This window comes from Chiloscyllium punctatum, chromosome 1 (genome assembly GCF_047496795.1).
Source record: "Chiloscyllium punctatum isolate Juve2018m chromosome 1, sChiPun1.3, whole genome shotgun sequence".
Classification (NCBI taxonomy): domain Eukaryota; kingdom Metazoa; phylum Chordata; class Chondrichthyes; order Orectolobiformes; family Hemiscylliidae; genus Chiloscyllium; species Chiloscyllium punctatum.
Genome location: NC_092739.1, coordinates 132,664,260 through 132,684,461, shown reverse-complemented (window position 1 = coordinate 132,684,461; position 20,202 = coordinate 132,664,260). Strand labels below are relative to the sequence as shown.

Sequence of the window (20,202 nt, the reverse complement as noted above, 5' to 3'; positions counted from 1 at the left end):
GTGACCAGTGGTGTATCGCAGGGATCAGTGCTGGGACTGCAGCTTTTTACAATCTATATTAATTATATAGAAGATGGTGTTAATAGTAACATTAGCAAATTTGCTGATTATACAAAGCTGGGTGGCAGGGTGAAATGTGAAGAGGATGTTAGGAGATTACAGGGTGACCTGGACAGGCTAGGTGAGTGGACAGATGCATGGCAGATGCAGTTTAATGTGGATAAATGTATGGTTATCCACTTTGGTGGCAAGAACAGGAAGGCAGATTACTACCTAAATGGAGTCAAGTTAGATAAAAGGGGCAGTACAAAGAGATCTGGGTGTTCTTGTACACCAGTCAATGAAGGCAAGCATGCAGGTACTGAAGAAAGCTTATAGCATGCTGGCCTTCATAACAAGAGGTTCTTCTGCAGCTGTACAAGGCCCTGGTGAGACTGCACCTGGAATATCGTGTGCAGTTCTGGTCTCCAAAATTGAGGAAAGACATTCTGGCTATTGAGGGAGTGCAGCGTAGGTTCATGAGGTCAATTCCTGGAATGGCAGGACTATCTTATGTTGAAAGATATGAGCGACTGAACTTGTATACCCTTGAGTTTAGAAGACTGAGAGGGGATCTGATTGAGACATATAAGATTATTAAAGGATTGCACACTCTGGAGGCAGGACACATATTTCCGCTGATGGGTGAGTCCCGAACTAGAGGACACAGCTTAAAAATAAGGGGTAGGCCATTTAGGACAGAGATGAGGAGAAACTTCTTCACCCAGAGTGGTGGGTGTGTGGAATGCTCTGCCCCAGAAGGCAGTGGAGGCCCAGTCTCTGGATTCATTTAAGAAAGAGTTGGATAGAGCTCTCAAGGATAGTGGAATCAAGGGTTATGGAGATAAGGCAGGAACAGGATACTGATTGAGGATGATCAGCCATGATCATAATGAATGGTGGTGCAGGCTCGAAGGGCAGAATGGCCTACTCCTGCACCTATTGTCTTTTGGTATTGGTGCCAATATTCCATGAATTCAAACATGTTGCTCCCACGCCTATCCTTGAGCCACTCGTTTACTCTTTAGTCTTGTTGACCCTATGTGCTTGTATTCAGGTAATAATCTGGAGTTTATTACCTTTTTTGGATCTGCTTTTTAATTTAGTCTCTTGCTACTCTCATTCCCTCATCAGAACCACTATCTGCCTCACTGGTTGTCACACCCTCCTGTCCTAGACTATTGGCTGAATTTGAGTGAGTTAATCCAAGGGTGTGACTGCCTCCTGAAATAGTCATCACGTAACTTTCCACCTCTGTGTCATAACGATTGAATCTCAGACTCTAGCATGTCAACCGTGAGCCGGAGTTCCTCAAGCAACCAACACTTGTGACAGAAGTGATCACTATGAACCACTGTGCGGTCCACCAGCTCACCACATCAGGCAAATGCAACATGTTGCTTGGTCCTGCATCTCCATCTCCATTTTATTTGCTTAGTTCTGAATTTGTGTTCTTAAAAGGTCCTACTGATTTTTTTTGTTTTTAATCTGTAAATATTTCTCGCCTTTTACCTTCAATTTGAAAATAATCCTTGTAGTCAAATTAGCAACTCTTACCAGTCAATGAACTTGTGGTTGTCTAGTGATGTCACTTTTTTGTGCTGGGCCCTGATCCTGGACTACAATTTATCCAACAATTTAAAAAACTCTTACAAGCTATGAACTAAAAAAGCAGCAAGAAGCACCTCTTGCCCTATGCAGTGAATTCTATGCTGCCTCCAAAGTCTCTAGACTATTTACTCATGCTTCTGGATTAGTGGTGCTGGAAGAGCACAGCAGTTCAGGCAGCATCCAAGTAGCTTCAAAATCGACGTTTCGGGCAAAAGCCCTTCATTCGAAGCTACTTGGATGCTGCCTGAACTGCTGTGCTCTTCCAGCACCACTAATCCAGAATCTGGTTTCCAGCATCTGCAGTCATTGTTTTTACCTTATTTACTCATGCTGTGTCCTCCTTCAGATGTGATCTCACTTTTCTTACAGTGTGAAACTTACTGAGATAGTAAAGTTATTTGATGAGGAAACACTGGGGAGGCTGTGCAGGAAAAATGAGGGATGGTTTGATTGAGACATAAGCTCCTGAGAGGACTTGATAGGATGGATGCTGAAAATATATTTCCCCTTGTATAAGAGACCAGAACTAGGGGGTACAGCTTTCAAATAAGGACTTTCCATTTTTGATGGAAATGGGCAGAGATTTTCCTTTTTCTTGAGGGCTGTAAACCCTTGAAACACACTTCCTTAGAAAGTTGTTGAAACGCAGAGTATTGAGTAGTTTTAAGGCCGAATTAGATGCATTATTTACTAAACAGCTGTAGAACGGTATTGGGATAGGCAGGAAAGTAGTGTTGAGATCACAGTGAGATCTATCATAACTTTAATGCATGATGGAGCTGGCTTAATGAGCTGCATGGCTTAGTCCTGCTCTGAATTCGCATGTATATCTTACAATTTTAGCTAGGATACAAGTAAGTTGTATATTATTTTGATCTAGGACAAATTAAGAAATTCTATCCAAGGTTTCTTCCTTCTTATTGCTCACTTAATTTATGTTGGTGAATGAACTGTGTGAACCTTAGGTGATAGCAGCATTAACCTTCACAGTGAAATATGCTGTAATGAAATGGTGTCTTGACCCTTAAGCCATGGCTACTTAATTGATTTTCTGGGAGGTATTGAAACTGCACTTCAATATAGTTCGATCTTCAGGAGAAAAAAAATTACCTTTTGAGAAGTCTCTGTCAGAATATTCCCAGAAGTTCAATTTCAGGTATCCGAGAACTTAGTAAATCAAAATAATTGTGCACAATTGTAAATTATTTTTGAAAAGGAATAATTGTGTATTACATCTTCTGTCTGTGCTTTGTTTTAAAGGTTCTCTGAGAAACTGTTCAAAGCCACTACTTTGTTTCTGCTGAAGTTCTGACTGCAATTAAGACATCAGGTGTGCCTTTTAGTACACTGGAACGCTTACATCACATCTTGCCGGTTGGAAGGATCCCTTTCTCTACTGTGTGGACCTGAAAGATTTTATATTGAAGGGGGAGAAGCTGATATAAGATCAACAACATGTCCATCACCAACACTCCAACTAGTAATGATGCATGCCTAAGCATTGTGCATAGCTTGATGTGTCATCGACAAGGTGGAGAAAGTGAAACTTTTGCAAAAAGAGCTATTGAGAGTTTGGTGAAAAAACTGAAGGAGAAAAAAGACGAACTTGATTCCTTGATCACAGCCATAACAACAAATGGAGCTCATCCCAGCAAGTGTGTTACAATACAGAGAACGTTAGACGGCAGACTCCAGGTAAATGTCAATTGGGAAATTATTTTATAACTTTCTATTTATAGCAGCTTTGTAGAATGAAGAACGAAATGAATAAAGAAATGACACATAATTTAACCACGGAAAAAACATTAAAATTGTAATTATCTGAAAAGTAAGGGAGGTAGAAAAAAATTGTTACATTCGTTGCTTCCCTACCATCGCCATCACGTTAAATAGTCCTCCTGAGGTCAGTTCTTTTGTCCTAATGTTTACCATAACCACCCCCCCGCCGCCAAAACAACTGTCCCCATTACCCTTATTTCCCATGGATAGTTCATCTAGCCTGCACATCCCTGGATGTTATCGGACAATTTAGCATGGCCAGTCCTTCTAGTCTTTGTATCTTTGGCCTGTGGGAGGAAACAGGAGCACCCGGAGGAAACCCATGCACACATGGGAAGAATGTGCAAAATCCACACGATCAGTCACCCAAGAATGGAATTGAAGTCAGGTCCCGAGAGTTGTGAGGTAGCAGTGAAAACCACTGAGCCACCATGCTGCTCCTCTCTTGCTGATTGTCAACCCATATTGTATGTTGTCTCAGTTTCATGTACTGATGTTTTTGTTTATAGTTTCTTAAACACTATCTCACTCTGTACCTCTAGAATCCAATGTAACTAACCCTAAAGCATTTAATTATATGAGCTGGACGTCATTTATCCTTTATAAATCTATACACACTCAAACCTTTTCCAAGTGCTTTGTCTCTCCTTCTCAAATGATAGATTCTAGTAACTTCTCTGAATGTCATGAATCCAAGATGCAGTTAACACTATTATAAAGGTATATAATTTCATTCGGGTTTAGGCCTTTTGCAAGTATACTTTTTGTGTGATGTGGTAACTTGGTATTTGTTGGCCCAAGTTCTGATCACATGTTTAATTAAATGATGTCCATATGAAGTGATTCAGCATTTTTAAGGTTTGCCAAAGTTTTAAAAGGAAATGGGATAATTCCTTTCTTTAACTTAAAAATAGTATTTTATACCTTATAACTAATAATTATCTTTGAGGCAGGAGTATAATATTACATGTAAAAAATGAGGATCAGACAGTTGTTTGAAGTTTGGGATCTAAACAGAATCTATTTTCTTTTTCCTAGTTCTGGCTTATTAAGGCCACCCATAAATTCACGTTTTTAAAGAGGTTTATAAAGGTGTTATTTTTGTTTTTAATCAACCTATGCAGATGTCTTCTGATACATTTCCAAGCCCATCACATCCTGAGGTGGGACTTGAATCTAGACCTTCTGGCCAGATGTCGGAACTATACCACTACATCATAAGACTCCTTTTTTTAAAAGAGGTAGTTCTTAGCTGACTAATGAAGATATAATAATATCACCTAGAAGAGTGGTCTACTTTAGTCAGCCATTTGAATAAGTTAATTCATGGGTAATTTTCATTGTGTGACAATGTACACAATTTAACTTTGAGATTTTAATTAAATAGAAAACTATTGGTAAAAGACCAAATGAAATAATTGGAATGCTTAGTATTTGAAAAACATAGTTTCAGATTTGTTTTTACCAGAGTTGGAATATGTCCATGATACAGTTTTAATATAATTATGTTGTACATAAAAAAAAAATTGCATTGCATTAAATTCTTTAAAAACACCCAAACATTTTTAATCGATAGTATAATTAAGTTTGTATTTTATTTTCAATTCCAGTATTGCTTGCTAAGAAATAATTAATTAATCGTTCTACAAAATTATTTAAATACATTTCAGTTTTTAAAAATTAAATTTAATAATGGGTCAAGTATGAGCCATTGTCAGTGGATAGTGACTAAAATTTGGAGGTGTTAGACCAATATTCCCATAAGATTAGAGTGCTGACCTGTGAGAAATTAGGTGTCTGTGTGTGTGAGAGAAGTTGCAACTAAGACCGTATCAAGGGAACGCAGTGAGTTGTCATTGCGGGCATTATATCTCAATGCACAATGTATTCTGAAGATGGATGAATTCATGGCATAAACTGAGATCAGTAGATTTGATCTTGTGACCATAAACTGAGACAGATTGCTGAATAATCAGGATTGACAATTAAATATTCAGAACACTTGACTTTTAAGAAATCCATAGGGTTAATGAGAATGTGGTTGATAGTTCTCATAATAAAGAGATAGCGACAGTGGAAAGAAAGCTTCCTTTCCCAGACTGTAGATCAATATTAGTAGAGCTGTGAAAGCTAAAGAGTAGATACCGTTATTATAAAGTAATGCAAGTCAGTCAGTCTAACCTTTGTGGTCAGTAAGCAGTTGGAAGTAATTCTGAGGGACAAAATTAATCTGCATATGAAGAAGCATAGATGAATCAAGAACAGCCGGCATAGTTTTGTTAAAGGGGTATTATGTCTGATCACCTTGATTTGAATTTTTTGAGGAGGTAACCATATGTAGATGAGAGCAGTGCATTCTAGTCTACTTGGATTTCAGCTAGACTTTTAATAAGGTCCCTCCTGTGATAATGAAGGCAAGACCCCATGGGATCCAAGGAAATTTGGCAAATTGTATACAGGATTAGTTGAGTTGTGGGAAACAGAGGGTGATGGTCAAGAGTTGCTTTTACGATTGGAAGCTTCTGTTCAGTTGGGTTCCACACGGGCCCTTGCTGTTTGTGCTATAAATAAACAATTTTAGATATCAATATCGAAGGGTTAATCTGTAAGTTCATGGATGATATGAAAGTTGTTGGGTGGTAAATAGTGAAGATGGGCGGCACGGTGGCACAGTGGTTAGCACTGCTGCCTCACAGCGCCGGAGACCCGGGTTCAATTCCCGCCTCAGGCGACTGACTGTGTGGAGTTTGCACGTTCTCCCCGTGTCTGCGTGGGTTTCCTCCGGGTGCTCCGGTTTCCTCCCACAGTCCAAAGATGTGCAGGTCAGGTGAATTGGCCATGCTAAATTGCCCGTAGTGTTAGGTAAGGGGTAGATGTAGATGTAGATGTAGATGTAGATGTAGGGGTATGGGTGGGTTACGCTTCGGCGGGGCGGTGTGGACTTGTTGGGCCGAAGGGCCTGTTTCCACACTGTAAGTAATCTAAGTAATCTAATCTAATCTTTAGATTACAGGAGGACATAGGTTGGTCAGTTGAGCTGATCAGTGGCAAAGAGAATTTGATCTGGATAACTGTGAGGTGACACACTTGGGTAGGACCAACGAGGCAAGAGAATGCATGATGAAGGTCCACGCCGCCCAACTTTATACAGCTCATTCACGTCCCCCCTCAGTCTCCACTGCTCCAAGGAAAACAACACTAGTCTATCCATTCTGTCTTCAGAATTGAAATAGTATTTAAATGTACGCTTATGCTAAGGCATACAAGGCTGGAAAATGGGATTCGAACAGGCAGGTGGTTGACTCTGACTATGGTAGATCTTCATATGAGCGTGCTGTTGAACATAGTGTTGGTAGTTGGGTAAATAAAAACATAGTAACTGGGAGTAGGCAATTTGGCTCTTTTAAGGCTGCTCCATCATTCAGTATGATCAAGGTTGATGCTGAATCTCCGTGCCATATTCCTGGCATCCCCTTTGTCACTAATATCCAAAAAATGTACCAATTTCTTTCTTGAGTATATTCAATGAATTGGCCTTTTGAATTTACCAAAGTCCACTACCCTTTGAGTGAAGAAATTTTTTTTATCTTCTCAGTACTAAATGGTCTACCCCATATCTTGGGACTGGAGTGCACCATGATCCTAGACTTCATATCCAGGGAAGTCATACAGAATAGAAACAGACCCTTGTACCTATTCAAATGTCTTTTAAATGTTGTGAATGTACCTGCATCTACCACTTCTACTGGCAGTTCATCCCACATATGCAGCACCCTGTGTGAAAAAGTTGCCCCTCAGGCTCCTTTCAAATGTTTCTGCTCGCACCTTAAAATTATGCCCCTAGTTTTGAACTACCCCACCCTAGAGGAAAGACCTTTTGCTATTCACCTTATCTATGCTCCTAGTCATTTTATAAAGTCAGCCCTTAACCTTCTACGTTCCAATGGAAAACATCCCATCCTATCCAGCCTCTCCTTATAACTTATCCCTCCATTCCTGCTAAATCTTTTCTGAGCCTTCTCCAATTTAATAGTATCCTTCCTACAGCTGAGCAACCAGACTGCACACAGTACTCCAAAAGTGGCCTCATCAACGTCCTGTGCAAACTCAACATGATGTCCACATTCCTATACTCAGTGAGTAATGAAGACAAGCATGCAAAACTCTCTCTCACCACCCTGTTTACATGTGACCCATCCTTAAAGGAACTAGGTGCCTGAGCCCTGAGGTCTCTCTATTCAACAACACTACTCAGGACTCTAACATTAACTGTACAGCCCTGCCCTTGTTTATTTTACCAAAATACAATACCTCACATTTATTCATGTTAAGCTCCATCTCCATGCTCAGCCCATTGGTGCAATTGATAAAGATGTCTTTGTAATCTTCGATAACCACCTTGACTTTTGACTGTACTACCAATTTTGGTATCATCTGCAAACCTACTGACCATTTTCCCATCTGTTCTCATCCTAACTGTTGAGATAAATGACAAATAAAAGTGAATCCGGCACCAATCCCTGCAGAGCACCACTGGTCACAGGCCTCCAGCTTGGGAAAAAAAACAACTTGCCACCACTGATGTCAGGTTTCTAGGTTTATAATTCCCAGGCTTCTCCTTACAGTCTTTCTTAAATAAAGACACAATGTTAGCTGCCCTCCACCTCACCAGTGGCTGTAGATGATACAAATGTCTCTGCTAGGGCCCTGTAATTTCTTTCCTGGGGTATACTTGATCAGGCCCCGGAGATTTATCCATCTTAGTTTTTTTAAAGACATCCAGCACTTCTTGTTCTGTAATGTGGACTGTTTTCAAACATCAATCTTTATTTCCCTGTGTTCCCCAGCCTACTTTCTTTCTCTGCAGTAAAAACTAACACAATATTTGTTTAGTATCTCTCATCTCCTGTGGTTCCACACATAGATGACCTCATTGATTTTTAAGAGGCCCTATTCTTTCCCTAGTTGCTCTTTTGCTCTTTGGATTACCTTTATCTGTTATCGCTCATCCCCTTTTTGCCCTGATTTTCCTGTTAAGAATGCCCCTACACTTCGAGAGATTCACTTGATCTAAATTATCTATATCTATGACTCCTCCTTATTCTTGACAAAAGCCCCAGTATCTTTATTCTTCCATTGTTTCTTGCTCTTACTGGCCGTATCCTCTAGCAGGAACATAATGCCTCTGAACTCATTATCTCCCTTTTGCCAGTCATCCCATTACTTGTTAACAGTCTATTCCAGTCAACGTTTGAAAGTTCCTGTCACGTACCATTAAAATTTGCCTTACTCCAATTAACTTGTATGCAAGATCTATCATTTTCCATTACTATTTTAAAACTAATTGAATTATGATCACTAGTCCCAAAGTGCTCCCCCACTAATGCTTCAGTCGCTTGCCCTGCCTTATTTCCCAGGAGAATGTTGATTTTTGCTCTTTCTGTGGTAAATACATCTACATATTGATAAATAAAATTTCCTTGAATACATTTTAAAATTCTTCACCATTAAAACCCACACCTTCTGACTTTTGGGGGGGGATGGCGGTGGGGGGGGGGCACATGGGGGAGCTATAGTACAATCACATCAAAGTAATCATCCCCTTACTATTTCAGCTTTACACCCATATAATTTCACTCAAAGATCCCTTAGAAGTATCCTGTTTAATGTAGGAATGATGTTTTCCTTAATCAAGAACGCCACTCTGCTACGTCACACCTCCTCTCTTGCCTCCCTTTCTATCCTTCCTATAGCACGTAAAGCCCAGAACATTGAGCTGTCAGTCCTGTCCTTCCCTCAGACATGGAACTGGAGCATTACAGAAACATGCTCCCATGCGTGCCCTGAGTTCTTACCTGCCTTACCTGCAAGACCCTTTGTATGGAAATAATTCAGTTTAATTCTTCAGATTTACCCTTTGTTCTCTGACTTGTCTGCCTTTTCTAATTAACTTGCTCTTTTTAAATTCAGAACCATCCTCATCTATTTATCTATTGTCACCTATTACTTAGAATCCCCCACCACCCAGTCACCTCTAGTTTAAAGGCTCCCGAATAGTACTAACAAATATGCCCACCAGGATTTTGGACCCCTTCCAGTTCAGATGAAACCCGTCCCTTTTCTGCCCTAGAAGAGATCCCAATGATCCAAAAATCTGAATCCTTGCTCACTACATCATCTATTCATCCATAGATTTATCTGCCCTATCTTGTTATTCCGACTCTCTTTAGCACATGGTACCAGGAATAATCCAGAGATTCATCCTTGACCCTGGCACTCGGGATGCAACATAAGATCCTGAATTTGCAATCACGGCTGCAGAATCACCTGTCTGTGTGTCTGACAGGATTGTCCTACAATGATTACCCTTTTTGAATCTTGACAAACTCTGCTTAATGTTAGGTAAATCGAATATTCTAAACTCTAGTGTATATAGGCCAATCAAATCAATCTCTCCTCACAGAACTTTTCTGCCATCCCAGTGTCTAGTGAACCTCCTCTGCACTTCCTCTCTGCCGAATATATTCTTTCTTGGGTAGGGAGACCAGAACTGCCCTCAGTTTTCTGGGTGTGACCTCTCCAGGCACTGCATAAGATGTCCTTATTTCTGAGCTCAAATCTCTCTCATTGAGCAATTTTACTTCCTATTTGATCACTGCACCTATCTGGCTAATTTGACTCGCGCAAGGGCAACCAGATCTGTTTTTACATCCATACTGTCCAATATATCATCATTTAAATCATACTTTTCCTTTTGATTTTCATACCACAATGTATAACTCCATACTTAGCCATGTTGTACTGCATTAATTTGTTTGCCCACTCCCTCAGCTTGTCTAAATCACCTTGAAGTCTCCTTGCTAACTCCTCTCAACTCTCAATCCCACTAAGTTTTGTGTTGTCAGCAAACTTGGAAATGTTGTATTTGGTTCCCTTCTCCACACAATTTATATGCTTGTGAATAGTTGGGGGCTACGCACTGATCCTTGTGCCACCCACTAGTAACTGCCTGCCCTTCAGAAAAAGACCTATCTCATCCCACACTTTCCTGTCTATCAACAAATTCTTAATGCATGTGAGTGTATTACCCTCTAACACAGGCTTAGACCCTTATAAAGGAGTTCTTTAATCTCTTTCTGAAATTTAACTTTGCAGTTAACGTTTAATACCTGTAAATTACTGTATTGTAAATTTCATTTGGTTTAAGCAGAGATATCCAAGTACTCGTGGACTTGAATTTTGATAATTACGAAAATCAACTAAATGTGTTTGTTGCTTTCAAAAAAAAATCAAACCGCTATGGAAATCCGAAACAAGAACAGAAATTGCTGGGAAAACACAGCAATCTGGCATAATGTTTTCAGAAAGCCGTGTTAATGTTTCAGGGTCAGTTCCAAAGAAAGGTTTCTCTCTGCTGATGCTGTTAGACCTGTGTTTTTCCATCAATTATTGTTTTTGTTTCTGTTTGTTCTGCACCTGAGACTGAGCTTAATATGGTTAAATAAATAGAGGCATCTCTGTAAGACTGTGTGCTGAATACAATTTGTTTGAACAGTATGCTGACTGTTGAATCAGTAGAGGATTCTCCTTTGTATTCTCGAATATTTTTCCCTTGTATTGATTCTTACTCTACTACACCTGGAAGAAACCAGCTGTTTGCTGAGTATCTGATCAATTTTTATTATCTATTCTATTCCTAAGTTTTGAAGTCGTTTAGAAACAAATGATAAGGTTAAGATGTATTTAGAAAAAATGTTAGGTTGTCAGGACAGATTATGTAGAATCATAGAAGTTTCATAGAACCCCAGTGTGGAAACAGGTCCTTTGGCCCAACAAGTCCACACTGACCCTCCAAAGAGTAACCCACCCAGACCCTTTACCCCTAAGTAATGCACCTAGCTTGCACATCTCTGAACACTATGGGCAATTTAGCATGGCCAATTCACCATCTTTGGACTGTGGGAGGAAAGCGGAGCACCTGGAGGAAACTGAGGCAGACTCTCGGAGAATGTGCAAACTCCACACAGACAGATGCCCAAGGCTGCAATCGAACCTGGGTCACTGGCTCTGTGAGTCAACAGGGTTAAGCGCTGAGCCACCATGCCGCCCACGTATCATGCTTATGGTTAGTTGGAGCTCCTGAATGCCATTATGATCCAGGCAAACACATGTATAGTGTTTGCTGCTTGAGCAGTTTTGACTCTGAGTTAGAGCCGGAAGCTAAACTGCAGACATTGCAAAACATCACAGAAGGGAAAAGTTACCTGGGCTTTACATTCCATGCAGTTATTGCACCTTTTAGGATAGAGTCTTCTGATTTGGTCACTGATTGTGGAAGGAAGCTGTGACTGTGAATGAGTTAGATTTGGGGACCTTGGCGGGAGCTTCAACCTTTGCAATTGTGCAGCAAATTTGAGATTAATTATCTTATTGGATGCGTGAGGTTAAGAGAGCAGGGTGGATGAGCTAACTGATCATTTCATCATGGCACAGGAAACCATTCAAGTTGGGGAAGCAAAAAGAAATGGAAGGGTAGAAAGATAGTTTAATGTCAGGAGTTCTTTGCAGCCAAGAGTGAGAGTCCAGAAGACTGTGGTGCCTGCCTAATGCCAGAGTTTTCTGTTCAGAGGTAGAGAGGAACGTAAAAATTCAGTTGTTGTGGTCCAGGACAAGTTGAGGGAAAGAGGCTTTACATGGTTAATGTCAGGAGCTAGACATTAAATTAACAGAATCTCACAGTAAGAATACCTGGATTTTAAATATGTGAGGAAAAAGTACATTTTGTTGAGGTTTCTTTTGTCTTGCACTTATAAGGACATTTCGCAAGAATAAAAATTTCAGGGCAAAAATCAACATTTATACTGCATGAGAGTGGAGTATAATGTTTATAGTTACAACATAATATAATTCAGTACAGCACAGGACCAAGCCTGCACCAATTCTAATCCTTATTTAGACCTGCTACTTAATACCCATGCTTAGTTTCTGTCCCTCTGTGACTCCCGTTCATGTGTCTATCTAGATACACCTTAAACATTGCTAACGTTCCTGCTTCCACCACCTCCACTGGCAATGTGTTCCAGGCACCTACAACCCTCTGTGTGAAAGATTTTCCTTCCACTTCTCCCCTGAACTTTCCACTTCTCACCTTGAATCTGTGCAAGTCGACTTTTCCACCCTAGGAAAAAGCCTCTGACCATCCACTCTATCTATGCCTCTCATAATTTTGTACTCTGCCTCTGTCTTTCCAGTGAAAACAATCTGAGTTTATTCAACCTCTCCTCATACCTGAAACCCTCCAGATCAAGCAACGTCCTGAAAAACCTTCTCTGCACCCTCTCCATGTCCTTCCAGTAATGTGGCAACCAGAACTGCAAGCCATAGTTCAAATGTGGCCAAACTAAAGTTTTGTACAGCTGTAACATAACTTGCCACCTTTTTACATTCAATGCCCAGCTGACAAAAGGCAAGCATGCTTTATGCCGCTTTGATCATCTTATCTAGCTGTGTTGCCACTTTGTTATCTGTGGACACAATCCCTCCGTATGTCAGTGCTCCTAAGGGTTCTGCCATTTGTTGTATAATTCGCACCTGAAATTGATCTTTGAAAATGTATTACTTCACATTTGTCTGCATTAAACTCCATCTGCCACTTCTCTGTACAAATCTGCAATCTATTTATATCCTGCTGTACCCTTTGACAATCTTCCTCGCTGTTTGCAACTCTGCCAATTTTGGTGTCATCCACAATCTTATTAATCAGGTCACTTACAAGAAAGGTCCCAACACCGATCCCTGTGGAATACCATTAGCTCTTAATGTCTATTCCAAAAAGCACCCATCCCCTGCTATTTACTGTCTTCTATGACCAAGACAGTTTTGTATCCATCTAGTCCGGATCCCATGAGACTCGACGTTTTGTACTGGTCTGCCAATAGGTACCTTATCAAATGTCCATGTAGACAATATCCACTGCCTTTCCCTCATCCATTATTCTCATCACCACCTCGAAAAACTCAATCAAGTTGGTGACATGTGACCTTCCCTGCACAAACCCATGTGGCCTGTTAGCAACCAGTCCATTTGCTTCCAAATGTGTATAAATCTTGACACTCATGTTCTTCATCAGCTTCCCTACCATTGACGTCACGATCATCAGTCTAATTACTTGGATGATCTTATTTTCCTCCTTTAAACAAAAGAACAGCATTGGCCATTCTCTAGTCCTCTGGAACCTTGCCTGAGGCCACAGAGGATGCAAAGAAATCTGTTAAGGCCTTAGCTATTTCTTTCCTTCCCTCCCATAGTTTCTTGGAATAAATCCCGTCTGTCCCGAGCGATATGTCTACCTTAATGAATTTCAAGACACCCAACACTTCCTCCTTTTATTATGTTGACCTGACCAAGAGTATTCACTCACCTTTCCCTACCTCAACATTCCTCACGTCCCTGTCATTGGTGTATATTGATGTAAAGTATTCATTAAGGATCGCACCCATTTCCTCTGGCTCCACGCATAACCTCCCTCATTCACCCTTAAGTGGCTCCATACTTTCCTTAGCTACCCTCGTGCTCCTAATATATGTATAATTGTCTTGGGATTCTCCTTAACTCTGCTGGCCCATGATATTCACCCCTTTTTCATCCTCCTAACTCCTCGCTTGAGCTTTGCATTTTTGAAGGCTGTGTCCTTTTTAGTGTATCTCCATTTATTTTTTACTTCTAGACCAATCTAGAAGAAGAAAATAAATTTAATGAGTTCTAACACTTCAATTGTGATATATTCAACTTTAAAGTTAAAGAATAGAGAGGAAAGATGATTTGACAGTTAAGAATTGTAAATCGTGAGAGAATTAATTGGAGTTGGCGACTACATCTTTAAGAAGTTTCTTCTTTCGCATATTGACACATTTCTTTTTCATGTACATTTTTATAATGGCTATAAGTTCTTTTTGCAGCATTTTCATGCCTATATTTACTTGGGTTTTATAAGACCATTGTGCACTTTGATGTCCTTTCTTTAAAAAAAAATCATTCTTCCCAGGTGGCTGGACGCAAAGGTTTTCCACATGTGATTTACGCTCGGCTCTGGAGATGGCCTGACCTTCACAAAAATGAACTCAAACATGTAAAATATTGTCAGTATGCATTTGATCTGAAATGTGACAGCGTCTGCGTTAACCCTTATCACTATGAGCGTGTGGTTTCACCTGGCATTGGTAAGGATTCTTTAACTGTTCTTGTTAAGACCACATAGCAATTTTGCCGAATTGCTTACTTATAGCTAGATGTATCTAGTGGCACTCTTTAATTTAAATTGATGAGAAATCTAGATGATGAGCAAAGTTTTAGTGCAAGACAATACCAACCTTCAACAAAACAGAAAAGATCAGATGAATTGAATCACTGTTAGTTCATGACAGCCTTTGTTTTTAAAACTTTGCCAACTGCTAAATTAAGAAATAAAGATTTCAAAAATTCTGAAGTTCTAAAATTAAAACTAGAGCAAAACCTAATACTGAGCCTTGACTTCCAACATACTGAGAATATGTTGAAGAGAAAGATTAGGTGGCCAATTGCCAGTTGGCACTTGAGATAAATGAGTGGAGTATTTAGAAAGTGATGACTGGACGACTCACAAAATTGAGAAAATCAAGGAAAATTTTAAAAACTAGGGAATTCAAAGGTTATGGAGAAGGATCATAGTTGAAAGAGTAGGAAAGGATAATGTTGATTGTCTTAGTAAATTCAGCAATGCTCAACTGCAAATTAATTTTGCAGTTGCACTGTGTCATACTTTGGATTTCTTTTCAGGATTTGTTGGTACAGTTTCAAAACAAGTCTTGAATTGGGTTTGTGCCTGGTATACAACAGAGAATGAATACCAAAGAATTTTGCTATACGGATACAAACTGGTGATTGCTGAAATAGTTTTACATCGCAAAATAGTACCATGAAAGAAAAAGACGCTGTTGCAGTGAGAGGCATGGGAAAAGTTTCTAGCTACCGGAACATTGTTAGATGTACGTGACAATGGGAAGATACAAATTTCTCTTTCTTAAGAAAAATAGAACTTAAGTTAATTGCTAAAGGCAAAAGGTTCCCTTTCTAAATGTGTGTTTGAGCTTTTTTGTCATGAGATTGTCTTCATAAACCTAGGACTGAAAAATAACTCCATGTTAATGTTTTACATACTGTACATTGTTGTTTGCTGAATAAAACTTGCATTTGTAATTTGAGTACATTGTGCATCATGACTTGTTAAAATTAGGTGATAAGCACAGGGGTAAAATCTTGACCTTGATTATACCATGAAATGCAAAAAGAAATATGAAAGCAATAACTATCTTTTCAGAAAGTTTGGTTATAAAAGGGATATTAATGCTTCAAGCAATTTGGTTCCGTAAAATGCAATTATTATAAAGATTTCTAAAGACGGCAGCAAAATGACCAATAAAACTTGTCAAAATTGATTTTTATTTTGAAAAAACCTTTATTGGAAGTGATACAGGTTCTTTGACCCACCAAGACTGTGCTGACACACACTGCCTGTCTAAACTTAAAAAAAACTTTGGCCTTCATGCAGTCCATTTCCTTCGTGTCCCTGCCTATTTGTATATCTGTCAAGATGCCTCTTAAATGTTGCTATCGAATCTGTCTTTACCATCATCTCTGTTAGCATTTTCCTTCTAAGTAACACCCTCTGTGGTTTTTTAAAAAAAAAATTCTCATATCTCCTTTTAAACATCACTGCACTCTCGCCTCTCCTTTTTACCTTAAATGAATGTCCCCTAGTAATTGACATTTCTACTCTTGGGGAAAAAAAGACTCCGGCTATCTATTTTATCCGTGCCTCTCATTGTTTTGTAAATGTCTATCAGATCATCCCTCATCCTTTGTTCAAGTGAAAACAAGCCAAGTTTATTTGATCTCTCCTCATAGCCACTACCCTCCAAACTAGATTGTATCCTGGTAAACCTTTTCTGTACTCTCTAGTACACATCCTTCTGGTAGTGTGTGGCAACCAGAACTATTTGCAATATTCCAAGTAAGTTCTGTACAGCTGCAACATGGCTTTATGCCCCAACCAATGAACACAAGCATGCTGCATGTGTTTTTAGAATCTGTGGTGGTTCTGTGGTGATTAGTCATCTTACCCACTTGTGTTGTCACTTTGAGGGAATTGTGGACCTGTATGCTGAGATCCCATTGTATATTGATGCGACTAAGGGTTCTACCACTTACTGTATACTTTTTCCCCCTGCATTAGACATTCCAACCTGCATCACCTTGCATTTGGCTGGATTAAACTCCATCTACCATTTCTCTGCCCAAATCTCCAGCCTATCTATATCCTGCTGTCTCCTCAGGCAATCCTCCTCCATATCTGCAGCTCCCCAGTCTTTTGTCATTCTCAAACGTACTAATCAGGCATCTATATTTTCTGTATATAGGTTTGCTTGCTGACAGGAAGGTTCATTTTCAGACGTTTTACCATACTAGATAACAACCTCTTCAGGGAGTGCCCAGATGAAGCACTACTGATGATTCCTGCTCACTCTTTATATGTTTTGGCTTTCTTTGGGGTGGTGATGTCATTTCCTGTGGTGACATAGTTTTCAGGAAATGACATCACCATATATAAATAGAAAGCAGGAATCATCAGCAGTGCTTCATCCAGAGACTCACTGAAGATGTTACCTAGTATGGTGACGAAACATATGAAAATGAACCTTCCAGCTCAGCGAGCAAACCTGCATCCAGAACCTCCACCTGAGGTACAAATCTTCTCAACTCTCTAATCTATATTCTCCTCCAAATCATGTATATAGATTACAAACCACAGGGGTCCCAGTGCTGATCCCTGCGGAACACCACTGGTTATTGATTTCCAATCAGAAAAGCACACTTCCATACCATCTGTTTTTTATGACTAAGCCAGTTCTGTATCCATTGTACCAGCTCACTGTGGATCCCATGTGATATCACCTTTTTATGTCAGTCTGCCATGAGGGACCTTGTCAAAGATCTTACTAAAGTCCCTAAAGCCAACATCTACCACCCTCCCCTCATCAATAATCTTTGTTACTTTCACGCAAAACTCTTATCAAGTTTGTGAGACCGGACCTTTCCTGCACAGAACCATGTTGTTAAGTCCGTATTTTTCTAAATGTGAGTAAATGCTGGCCTTAAGAATCTTCAATAATTTTTCTACAGCTGATGTAAGACATAAATTGGCCTGTAATTTCCCAGATTATCCCAGTTGCTTGCCTTAAACAAAGGTGCAATATTGGTTATTCTCCAGTCCTCTGAGACCACTCCTGTATCTGAAGGCACCAGCAATGTGTCCCCCAGCATTCTGGGATAGATTCTGTCAGGTCCTGGGGACTTGTCTATCTTAGTACTTTTCAAAACACTCCCTCAGTGCCATCGTTTTTATATTAACATGCCGCAATGATTGGTGCTGGGACCTCTGCTTTTTGCCATTTATATAAATGACTTGGATGCGAGCATAAGAGGTATGTTTAGTAAATTTGCAGATGACACCAAAATTGGAGGGGTGGTGGACAGTGAAGAAGGTTACAACAGATCTTGATCACATGGGCCAATGGGCTGAGGAATGGCAGATAGAGTTTAATACCGATAAATGAGAGGTGCTGCATTTTGAGAAAGCAAATCTTAGCAGGACTTATACACTTAATGGTAAGGTCCGAGGGAGTGTTGCTGAACAAAGAGACCTTGGAATGCAGGTTCATAGCTCCTTGAAAGTGGAGTCGCAGGTAGATGGGATAGTGAAGAAGGCGTTTGGTAAGCTTTCCTTTATTGGTCAAGAGTATTGAGTACAGGAGTTGGGAGGTCATGTTGCTGCTATACAGGACATTGATTAGGCCACTGTTGGAATATTGCATGCAGTTCTGGTCTCCTTCCTATCGGAAAGATGTTGTGAAACTTGAAAGGGTTCAGAAAAGATTTTCAAGGATGTTGTTAGAGTTGGAGGATCTGAGCTATAAGGAGAGGCTAAACAGGCTGGGGCTGTTTTCCCTGGAGCTTCGGAGGCTGAGGGGTGAACATATATAGAGGTTTACAAAATTGAGGGGCATGGATGGGGTAAATAGGCATAGTCTTTTCCCTGGGGTCAGGGAGTCCAGAACTAGAGGGCGAGAGGGGGAAGATGTAAAAGACACCTAAGAGGCAGCATTTTCACAGAGTGGTATGTATATGGAATGAGCTGCCAGAGGGAGTGGTGGAGGCTAGTATAATTGCAACACTTATAGACAATAGACAATAGATGCAGAAGTAGGCCATTCAGCCCTTCGAGCCTGCACCGCCATTCAATATGATCATGGCTGATCATTCCCAATCAGTATCCTATTCCTGCCTTATCTCCATAACCCTTGACTCCACTATCTTTAAGAGCTCTATCCAATTCTTTCTTAAATGAATCCAGAGACTTGGCCTCCACTGCCCTCTGGGGCATTTATTTGAAGGGCATTTGGATGGGTGTATGAATAGGAAGGCTTTGGAGGGTGCTGGCAGGTAGGACGAGGTTATGTTGGGATATCTGGTTAGCATGGGCGAGTTAGACCGAAGGGTCTTTTTTTCTGTGCTGTACACCTCTATGACCCTGTGTGGAATGAACTTCCTGAGGAAATAGTGGATGTGGGTACAATTACAATGTTTAAAAGAGTACATGAATTGGAATAAGTTGAATGGATTTGGGCCAGGAACATAGAAAAATACAGCGCAGTACAGGCCCTTCGGCCCTCGATATTGCACCAACTGAAGCCTACCTAACCTACACTAGCCCAATAACCTCCATATGCTTATCCAATGCCTGCTTGAATGACCATAAAGAGGGAGAGTCCACTACTGCTACTGGCAGGGCATTCCATGAACTCTCAATCCGCTGAGTAAAGAATCTACCCCTAACATCTGTCCTATACCAACCTCCCCTTAATTTAAAGTTGTGTCCCCTAGTAACAGCTGACTCCATACGCGGAAAAAGGTTCTCACTGTCAACCCTATCTAAACCCCTAATCATCTTGTACACCTCTATCAAATCTCCCCTAAACCTTCTTTTCTCCAATGAGAACAGCCCCAAGTGCCTCAGCCTTTCCTCATACGATCTTCCTACCATACCAGGCAACATCCTGGTAAACCACCTCTGCACCCGTTCCAGTGCCTCCACATCCTTCCTATAGTATGGCGACCAAAACTGTACAAAATACTCCAGATAAGGCCGCACCAGAGTCTTATACAACTGCAACATGACCTCAGGACTCCGGAACTCAATTCCTCTACCAATAAAGCCCAGTACGCCATATGCCTTCTTCACAGCACTATTTACCTGGGTGGCAACTTTCCGAGATCTGTGTACATGGACACCAAGATCCCTCTGCTCATCCACACTACCAAGTAGCCTACCATTAGCCCAGTAATCCATCTTCTTGTTACTCCTACCAAAGTGAATGACTTCACACTTGGCTACATTGAACTCCATTTGCCACCTTTCTGCCCAGCTCTGCAACTTATCTATATCCCGCTGTAACCTGCCACATCCTTCTTCGCTGTCCACAACTCCACCGACTTTCGTGTCATCCGCAAACTTGCTTACCCAGCCTTCAAGCCCCTCCTCCAGGTCATTTATAAAAATGACAAACAGCAATGGTCCCAAAACAGATCCTTGTGGAGCACCGCTGGTAACTGCACTCCAAGATGAACCTTTACCAAACTAGTTTAGTTTGGGGTTATGTTTGGCATAGACTGGTTGGA

General features: G+C 40.5%; 1 protein-coding gene across 2 annotated transcripts in view; it reads left to right on the top strand.

The window, feature by feature from the left end:
* LOC140479879 (mothers against decapentaplegic homolog 4) overlaps positions 1-20,202 on the top strand; it is a 118,862-nt gene that overhangs the window by 34,270 nt on the left and 64,390 nt on the right. For both annotated transcript variants that reach the window (XM_072574237.1, XM_072574230.1), the window contains exons 2-3: positions 2,911-3,345; positions 14,474-14,648. In XM_072574237.1, coding sequence (XP_072430338.1) covers positions 3,106-3,345; positions 14,474-14,648 — 415 coding nt within the window. In that variant the 5' untranslated portion in view covers positions 2,911-3,105. The remainder of the gene's footprint in view (positions 1-2,910; positions 3,346-14,473; positions 14,649-20,202) is intronic.